Source organism: Manacus candei, unplaced genomic scaffold (assembly GCF_025592945.1).
Source record: "Manacus candei isolate 608988 ecotype Guabito, Panama unplaced genomic scaffold, ASM2559294v1 h1tg000015l, whole genome shotgun sequence".
NCBI classification, from domain to species: Eukaryota; Metazoa; Chordata; class Aves; order Passeriformes; family Pipridae; genus Manacus; species Manacus candei.
The window spans coordinates 7696212-7705750 of NW_026138063.1; the positions used below are offsets into that span (position 1 = coordinate 7696212).

The 9539-nt window shown below is 41.8% G+C and overlaps 1 protein-coding gene across 1 annotated transcript; it reads left to right on the top strand.

Moving 5' to 3' along the window:
• The first annotated feature begins 298 nt into the window (after positions 1–298).
• On the top strand, positions 299–9465 carry TTC14 (tetratricopeptide repeat domain 14). The gene is made up of 12 exons (XM_051781251.1): positions 299–473; positions 552–673; positions 956–1155; positions 1531–1615; positions 1704–1833; positions 2434–2586; positions 3257–3328; positions 4336–4455; positions 4535–4657; positions 5360–5477; positions 7450–7559; positions 8011–9465. The coding sequence occupies exons 1-12, from the start codon at positions 316–318 to the stop codon at positions 8987–8989; spliced, it is 2370 nt and encodes a 789-aa protein (XP_051637211.1). The 5' UTR covers positions 299–315; the 3' UTR covers positions 8990–9465.
• The last annotated feature ends 74 nt before the right edge of the window (positions 9466–9539 follow it).

Sequence of the window (9539 nt, forward strand, 5' to 3'; positions counted from 1 at the left end):
GCGGGGCGGGCACGGCGGGGCCGCAGCGCCCCCTCCCGGCAGCACCGCCGCAGGCACTGTCCGCAGGGGCCGCCCCGCCGAGCCGGGCGGGATCCGCACGGGGAACACCTCTGTGATTTGCACCTTGTGTTGAATTACTCTCTCTTTCATCGCTCTCTTTTTATTACCTGGAGACGCGCCCGCAAACAGGGTGGGCAGCCCGTGCTTAGCGCGGTCCTCCCGCCCGCCAGGGGGCGCTGCGGCCGCGCGGTCTCGCCCTGTCCCCGCTGCCCGTGTCGCGGTTCCCGTTCCGGGCGAGGCGGCGGCGGCGCTGGGATGGACCGGGAGCTGCTCCGCCAGGCGCTGAGCCACCACGGCCCCGCGCTGCTGTCGCTGCTCCGCGCCGAGCAGCACGACAACCCCGACTTCCGCGGGCTGCTGCCGCCGCCCGGGGCCGCCCCGGAGCCGCCCCGCGGGGCCCCGCCGGCCGCCTGGTGAGGGGCGCCGGGGCAGCGGCCGGGCGGGCCGTGAGGGGCCGCGGGGCGCCACTCACCGCGTTCTCCTTCCCCCAGGAAAGACAGGGCGAGCCTCGACACCGAGATAAAGCGCTTCATCGCCAAGAAGGCGGATCTGCTCTTCGCGCACTCGTGGAAACCCAACGGGCCGATCGAGGACACGATCGAGGAGAATGAGGGTGGGTGGGTGAGGGGGGTCGGTAACGCCCGCGGGGTGGGTGAGGACACACTGTAGGTAAGTGTGGGACACACTACGTGTAAGTGTAAGGACACTGCACTTGAATTAGCGGTATCTTTAAAACAGGCCTAAAAACTTTTCTTATTGCTTTGTATGGGATGTGCACGAGCTTCTCGTTGGCACAAATCAGTCAGATTTTAGCGTGTTTTGCTGCCGTGATGTATTCTGTATTTTCAGGCAGTACTTTGGTCGTTTGTAACCGACTCTGTGTCCTGTGTTGCAGAGTGTTATGCTGTCATGCCGCCCCTGGAGAGGTTCATGGAGGTGCCCAGGGAGGAGAGGAGGGAATTGTTTTTCCGCGACATCGAGCGAGGCGATATCGTGATCGGGAGGATCACCTCCATCCGGGAGTTTGGCTTTTTCATGGTGTTGATTTGTCTGGGAAGTGGTGTCATACGGGAAATTGCAGATTTGGAAATCACTGTAAGATACAGCTTTGGTCAATGCTCCGTTTTTGACATGTGTTAGTTGCCTCTTGCATCTCTTAACGGAGTGGTGTGTGTGAAGGTGAAACTGAGCTTTGGGATGATGGGTGGTTGTCTCTCTTTGTGGGCAGCTTATGATGCTTTGCTGAGCCAGGGAACACATCTTGTTGTGACCCACACTCTATTACTTTTGGGTTGAAAAGTTCATCATTTGTGGATGCGTGAATTTTTATTTGAACCAAGCCATTTTTTAAGTATCACAGTTCTGATGTACATTAAGCTTAAACACATCTTTTTATGGCTTAATCTTGGGGAGGAAAAAACCTCAACCTTTCGGCTTCATTTATGATATTCGTGCTTTCTTGTGTTGCAGGCTCTGTGTCCTGTGAGGGATGTGCCTCCTCAAAGCAACCATGGAGATCCTCTGTCTTATTATCAAACTGGAGACCTTATTCGAGGTGAGTAGTTGTAGAATTGCTGGGAATTGGTTTGTTTGGGGTCTGAAATATTTCTGTACTTTTATCTTAACCTTTATGACTTCTTTAGCTGCAGTCAAGGATGTGGACCGTTACCATGAGAAGCTCACGCTGTCTCTTTACAGCTCAGCTCTTCCACCCAACCTTTCCAGTACCAAACTGGGCGTGATCACCTCCGATGACTTCCCAGTGCATTATAAGTAAGGATGTGCTGCCTCTCTGCTCTTGCTGGGTGTAGCCACTGTCTCTGAAGAGTGTGTCTTGACAGGTTGTCTGTCCCTTAAACTTGCCAGTGGTGTTTCTGATTTAATTGGATAATTACAGACTTCTTGTTGTTCATCTCTTTACTATACCTGCCTCTGGATATGTGGGTGTGGTTGGTGTTTTAGCTGCTTTCCCAAAATGTAAGGAGCAGAAAGCATAGTGAGGTGTCTGTTGCTTTGGGACTGTGTTAACAAACAAATGAAAGAAACAAAAACCTTGAGAGACTGGAGTAAATTATTAACATTTCAAAACTCCCCTTAGAAGATGGGAGGACACAGCTAACTCTGCATTTTTATAATGGTTTTGTATGTTCTGGAGGTACCTAGATGGGTGCCAAAGTAGGTTTCAAAAGCTCACTTAAGAGGAAGGATATAAGGGTTACTAAATAGTAGGAAAATAAATGCTTGTAGAACAGAATGGCTTGTGAGCAGTAATATAAATATCAATATAGGCATTTTTATTCTCAATATAAGGATGAAAAAATTAAGTATAGAGCCTGTGAGGTTTCATTTGTGTACATTGGTGCTTTTTTTAAGGCGAAGCATGGAAGTTGCTAATACAGGAGAGACATTTGAAGAGGTTTTGCATCGTTCCCCAGGATTTGCTAATCCATCATTAGTTGAATATTTAGCAGAAAAACTAGGACTAAGTGAGTCAAATCCACCGTCTTTGCTGAGAAGTCTTCAAATGTAAGTGATTTTTATATTGTTCCTATACTGTAGCTCTGTGGAGATTATTCTAATCCATTGAAATAGACTTGTGAGTGGAAGTCCTAGACCAGTTATACTTAAACCTTTTTCATTTTGACTTGCATGACTGCAGCTTACATGTCCTTAAATATTTAAAAGCAAACTCCTCTACAGTAAAGAATTTTTATTTGAAATTCTCTTACTCTGGATAAGCAAGATACCTTACCACACACAATGTTTGATACCAAATACTTTAGGAATTTATTGCATAACTCTTGTTATCTTCTTTGTATTGAAGCACAGGATGTTTAAGTTTTAATGTTTTCTGACAGATGTTTGTTTTAGTAATAGATATGACCTCTTTAGTAAAATGGGGTCAGATATATGCAATTATTGATGTTGTCAGCCCCACAAATGTTAGACCCAAAATAGGTGTGAACTTGGTATGTTTCTGTTAAATGTACTGCAGTTGTACTTGTTCAATTCAGGACTTTTAGAATGGTTTGGGAAAAATTGGTTTCAGAAATAAATAACCTTCCTGACTGAGGGAGAGCAGTAAGGCATGTATGAATAATATTTCGATTTATTTCAAGTGCATTACATATTATAAGTTTAACTTTGTAGACTCAGAAGGCCAACTTGATGGTTTTGTTTGTTTTTTTCCTTAAAGTAAAAATTTCAATGAAGAAGATTTTGCCCCTGCATTGAGGAAAAAGCAGTCTGCATCTTGGGCCCTGAAATGGTACGTGGTACTTCTTGTTATAGGTTAGGTTAGGTTACAGGTTACAGGTTATATTTCTTCAAAGAAAATACACTTTAAATCGGTTTTTCCACAACATGTTTAGTGATCTGCTAAGTGGGTGTGTGATAGATAAAGTCCCAAGATTCAGTTCCAAAATGCATCTCAGCTTTAAGGGAGAATGTTTATAATATTCTGGCCCATTCATGAGATTGAGAGCAAGATTTGTGTTAACACCAAGTACACAATTCTCTGTTTTTCAATTGAGTGTTCAGTGACCTCATACTTGTCAAGTCGTTTAAGCCTCAGACTGTAAATGTAACAAGTGACCTTGCTGTCTTTGGAAAGTTAAATGTATTTCCCTTGCTTCATTTGGAACAGCAGCCCTGGATATGTGCTGTTGCTTTTACACTGCACAGTGTATTTGCAACTTTGATTAGTTGCAAAAAAAGTTGCTTATAATGTTAATTAAATTTCAATTTTTTAAAAAAGTCTGTAATGAAAAGCTCTGAAAATCAATTTACATTATTCTCTTTTAGTAAGTTAATCTCTTAGCAAATGTGGAAGAAATGTTAAGGTAATGTGAAATTTAAAGCTTCAAAATATTGTTTAAGATGAGCTGGTTCCAGTGTGTGCCATCTGCCCCTGTCACCTTGTGCAGTTGGTCTGATGGCATTTTTGAGCTTTGGATACAATTAAGCCTGTTCCAGGTTCATGGTGGTAGGTGAAGAAAATGACTTAAATAATCATTCCATAAATAAAAACAATGTAATGTAGTAGCATCATCTGCAGAAATTCTCTTGAGTGCCTTAAGATTTTGGATTAAAGACAATATATTGTTGTGGAATTAAGTCAATATTGTATTAATTTGAAATGCCAGTGGGAAGTACATGGTAACAAGGCTCAGGTTTTATTACCTATCATGTGTTTGGAATTGTAATTTGTGAGTAACAGTGCAAAATCTGCATAGACAAACTGTACATAAGATTTTCTAAATATTTTTTCTCCAGTGTGAAGGCTGGGGTGGATTATTTCAAGGTTGGGCGCCATGTGGAAGCCATGAATGAGTACAACAAAGCTTTGGAAATCGATCCACAAAACGTTGAGGCTTTGGTAGCACGTGGAGCTCTGTAAGTCTGCTTGTCTCATTGGTTTTTCTGCTTTGCGAATGAGAAACCTCACTGCAATCTGTGCAACTTTCTCTTCTAGGTATGCAACAAAAGGAAGTCTAAACAAAGCCATTGGGGATTTTGAAATTGCTTTAGAAAACTGTCCTACCCATAGAAATGCAAGAAAATACCTGTGTCAGACCCTTGTGGAAAGAGGCGGGCAGTAAGTGTTGGGATGAGGGGCTGGTTTGGCTGTTAACAATTTTTCTCATAATATTTTTTTTTTTAATACCATTCTAGTTAGGATACAGAAGGGCATCTTTCCTTCCTGGCTGTGTTTAAAAAAAAAGTCCTTGAAAATATCCCTGCTCGTGTAGTTGGTTTACACTTTGTCCTCTGTCCCAGTTAAAATCCTGGCAAAATGTTTGAGGTTTAATCCTCAATATCCGTTTTAATCCTTTATACCCTTTCACTGCTAGGATACCAGGCTTGCATAAAGTCCTCTGAAATGTTTGAATATATTCCAAAAGGCTGTGGGGTGGGGTTTTTTTTTAGATAAAATCTTTGTAATAAAATGATGTACTGTAACTCTTCTGAAATATTGGTGAACCCCTCTAACACAAAATTTTAATTCTGAATATTCAGGGAATAGGTTTCTTTTAAATCCTCTGTTAAGAAGAGAGAGACAGTATTATTGGAATTGGAATTGACATTTTGAAGAGTAGTGTTACTGATCAGGGGTAGGAGATGATTATGTCAGAAATGCTGTTTTGGTGGCCTGAGGTGATAGAGGTGGTCTTGGAGGGATGCAGTGGTAGTGTCATTGTGCAAATAAGAAATATTTGCAAATAAGAAAGTCCTAAAAATAAGAAGAAGCTGCCAAAATCTGTGTCTTAACTGTATATGAATTATCATTGAATTTTAGATTGGAAGAGGAAGAGAAACTACTAAATGCTGAGAGTTATTATAAAAAAGCCTTAAGTTTGGATGAGACTTTTCAGGAAGCAGAAGAGGCCTTAACAAAACTCCGTAAGCACATCCAGGTGATTCTTTACTTTCTTTTCATATGGTGCTCTCAGTGACAATAAGTGAACATCAAAAATCATACTAAATCTTTTGAACAGAGAGGGTTTGAGTTGATGGTTTGTCTTACTCTCTGCTTCCCTACTCCACAGTAAATCTTTTCTAGTGAGCATTATGGCTGTACCTACCAGAAGAAAGGTATCTCTTGGTGACTCCACTGTTTTGAAAAGGATAGTAAAGAAATGCTGGACAGTGGAGACAGGGAAGGAGCAAAGCAGGGATAAGAATATCCCATCACACAAGCATGATTAATGCTGTTAACTTAAAACGTTCTGTGAATACAAAGTTGCAAAGTGTAAAACACTTCTGCAAGCCAGATTAACATTGTCACTATATAGTGACAGATCCTTGTCACTGGCCAGGTCCTGGGCCTTTGGGTAATTACAGAAAGATAGAGGAACACCAGGCAAAGTTAAGGCATGGGGAGATCACAGGAGAAGGGAAATTAAAAGGTAATTTAAAGGCAAACAGCAGGAGCTGGAGGGTGGGCGGGCAGACAGTTTGAATATCTCAGCTTTCTCCTCTGCCGTCTGGTGGTTTTTTCCTCTCTTCCCTTGCATGCAGCACGTTTCCCAGGTGAGCCTGGTGGGTCTCTGTGCTAGTCTGAGTTGTCATCTTTTGTCTTTCGTTCACCTCCTTTGCTTGTGTTGTCTTCCACAGCAGGTCAAAGAGTAAAACAGAGCACTGAGGAGCAGGCTTGTTTTGTTCTGTGCTTCTGCATGTGAGGATGTACATAGGCTGGGGTAGATGGCCTTAGTCAGCATTTCTTCAGTTGGTGGAGCCATAATGCTGACAGGTTGTGTGGAAACAAGGGGGAAGGGGAGACAGGACAATCTTCTTAATAAAATTGAACTACACCACAGATAAACAGGTGTATGGTATTTGAGCAGTATCTGCATTTGGCTGCTTTAGAAAGAGGTGTCAGTTAAAATGAGGGAGATAAATTTTTCTCCTTTAGCACTTTGCTATGGTCATTGCTGCAGCAAAGAACACAATAGCTGTTGGTTGTTGGTGTGCATGGCCTTGGCTGCAACAAAGGGTTTCCTTTATTATAGCTGTTAGCATAGTTGCTAAGTTTTGAAAACTCTAATCAGACTTTCTGCTCACTCTGAATCTGAATAGAGCTGCTCTGTAGGGCTGTAGGTGGCAGAAGTCTGATCTCTTATAGAGTTAAGTAGTCTAAGGATTATTCATCTGGTGAGATGCTCTTCTGCATTTACCTGTAACTTATGTATTAAGTCTGATCCTGTCCCTGCTGTGCTAGAAGGGCTGAAATGGCACTGGAGTGTGTTTTCCTGTAATACTGATGATGTGTTTTTCTCCAATGCATTTTCCTCTGAACGGGACCGTTGTTGCTGTGTCTGACGTCTGGTGCTGCTCGTCACCACCAAACCCCTGGATCGGATTTCTTACGTAAACTCTGCGTCAAACTGGGCTGTGAAATGGTTACCAAACGGTTTGTATTCAAACGTGGCCAACTTGAATTCATCTGAAACTGGGTTCTACCATGTTTTACTTGTAAACTGCAATAATGATACTTTCCCTCAAACTTTTGTCTCTATTTTGGTTTGGTTTTGGTTGTTTGGGTTTTTTCCTTATTTTCTATATGTTGGTAATTTTGGGGATTTTTTGCATATTCTACCTATAACTTTTGGGCTCTGTGTTTAACGGTGTGCTGGATCACGGGTACCACTGCAATGACTGGTCAAATATATTTTTTAATGGAATAAAAACTGCAATATGGTCCTTAAATATAAACCTGACTATCACAATGGCCAATACCAAACTCCTGAACAAAATTAATTTTTGGTCTGGGAATACTGGTAAAACATCCCTGGTGTGATTATACATTTGAATGGGGTTGAATGGGGGAAAATACCCTTGTTAACACTACTAATGTGATCTTTTTTATGATGCTTGGGTTCAAAAAAGAAATCTTTGGAAATGAGGGAGAAACAAGCTGCCAAAGAAGAGAGACAGAAAGCAAAGAAAGTAGAAACAAGTGCAGAAAAATTGCGTAAGCTCTTAAAAGAAGAAAAAAGGTAACTGTTATATTCAGGGTACTGGTTATGGGGCAGTAAGTGCAGACAAGACCGTGAACAATCCATTCCAGACAGATTGTCCAGCAGTAAGCTAGGGAGAATTTCTCCCTGGGTAAGCTGCTTTACCTCCAGAACCTTTTTGTGGGCAGTGTCCTTTAATGCATGTAACTTTTAATGTGCATGTGGAAGAGTTGTTGGAATACTTTGCAGTGTGACGTATTTCCAAAGTGTAATGCCATGTGTAATTGGGAAAGATGCCTTTTATAACAAACTGTTCCGTGGATTTAATCTTAATTTTTTGATGAAGAAATGACTTGGAATTGTCTTGCCAGGTCAGGCTGAGTTTCCCTTCACACCTTACAGTCCAAACTGGGGTATACAAATTAGCTTTCTGCATGTAATTTTTGCCTGATACTGAAGATTATCTCACGGGTTAATTACGTTTTTTTAGGTTGAAGAAGAAAAGGAAAGTATCGACTTCCTCCTCCTCCTCCTCTTCTTCATCCTCCTCCTCCTCCTCATCATCATCATCAAGTGATTCATCATCAGATGAATCAGTGTCTTCTTCCTCCTCTTCCTCTGATCACAAGAAGCGTAGGAAAAAGCGTCGGCATAGATCTGAGTCTGCTCGCAGCTCCAAAAAAAGCTCATCTAGAGCTTCTTCCCATTATAAAGATCAGAATAGGAAAGAGGAGTGGTATTCCCCTCCGGCTGATACCTCTGCTTCTTTTCTTAACCAAAATTTTGAAGTGGAAAAGCTGCTGGAAAGGCAGGACAGCTTAGCATGTCCAAAAATGGAGGTAAAAGAGAAAGACAGACACTGTTCTTTGTCGAGGACTTCAGGTGATGATGAAGACACTTTTGGAGGTAGGTCTGAAGATTCAAGAGATTCTTACAGTAGCTCCAGAAGTCAGCCAAGTCATAGCAGAACTGAAAAATACGGTAAACCAGAGAGATTTTTCTCCAGTTGGAGGGGCTCTTCAGGTTCGTATCATAAATCATATGATAAACCGTGGATGCATTATTACCGGAGGTCAGAAAGGGACGTAGAGGGGAGAAGAGAGCAGTTTAGAAGACATGGCTCAGGTCAAGACAGGTATTACATGTCTCCATCAGGGTCTGACTATTCTGGCAGGTCGTGGGGGAAGTACAGGTCATACTCTAGCACCTGCTCACGTGAAGGTGACAAAGGTTATGACAGTGACAGGCATGTGTCAGGTCAGTATAAGAATGAAAGCGAGTCTAAGAATAGGAAAAGAAGTTCTGAAGAGAGTGATAAAACTAAAGAACCGGATGAGGAAATGTCTTTAAATGGTACAGAACAAGCAGAAAGTGGCACTAAAAGAAACCTGCCCCAGAACTTAGTTAACATATTCAACCAAATAGCTGAGTTTGAGAGGGAAAAAGGAAGTAAGCAGAAGAAACAGTGAAGTACCCTGAGAGTACACTGTTTGGATGAGTGTAGTTAAATGAACCTTTAACTGAGTATCTTGTGAGGAAATGCACATAAAAAGTGATAGAAAGGCAGGATTTTTTCTGTATTGCAGGATGTCAGAAAATTCTAAAAGATTATGTGGTGGAAAGAGATGGAAAGATATCTTACATAAAATAGCAGTTATTATTTAAGTTTCCTGTGCTCTTAATTTGAGGTGTTCCTGTACAATATTCTGTCTGATGGGCTGAAATCCTTTGATACCCCTGGATATAGTTAGCTGTGACTTGCATCAAATAAGCACTTTAACAACAGATGGGTTTGATTTGGTTTGGTTTTTCTTGTCCTTGGGGTACTACTGACTGATGATATTTTTCTATCAAACTTCCAGCTATAGAAAAGGGATAACTGAATGAAGTCATGTGCCATCACAATGTATATAGTTCATTTGATCATTAAATTTTCTTAATTTTTCTTTCGTGTCTGGGTTTTTGTTAATGTTGCTGGGATGTTTCACACTGGTCACTGGTCCAATTCAGTGGAACCCT

Bases quoted from the DNA above. Each gene is read 5' to 3' on its own strand.
- TTC14 (XM_051781251.1), top strand. From the start codon at position 316: ATGGACCGGGAGCTGCTCCGCCAGGCGCTGAGCCACCACGGCCCCGCG. The intron at 1,834-2,433 runs GTAAGGATGTGC...GCTTTTTTTAAG, and splicing joins GACTTCCCAGTGCATTATAA to GCGAAGCATGGAAGTTGCTA. The intron at 4,456-4,534 runs GTAAGTCTGCTT...TTTCTCTTCTAG, and splicing joins TTGGTAGCACGTGGAGCTCT to GTATGCAACAAAAGGAAGTC.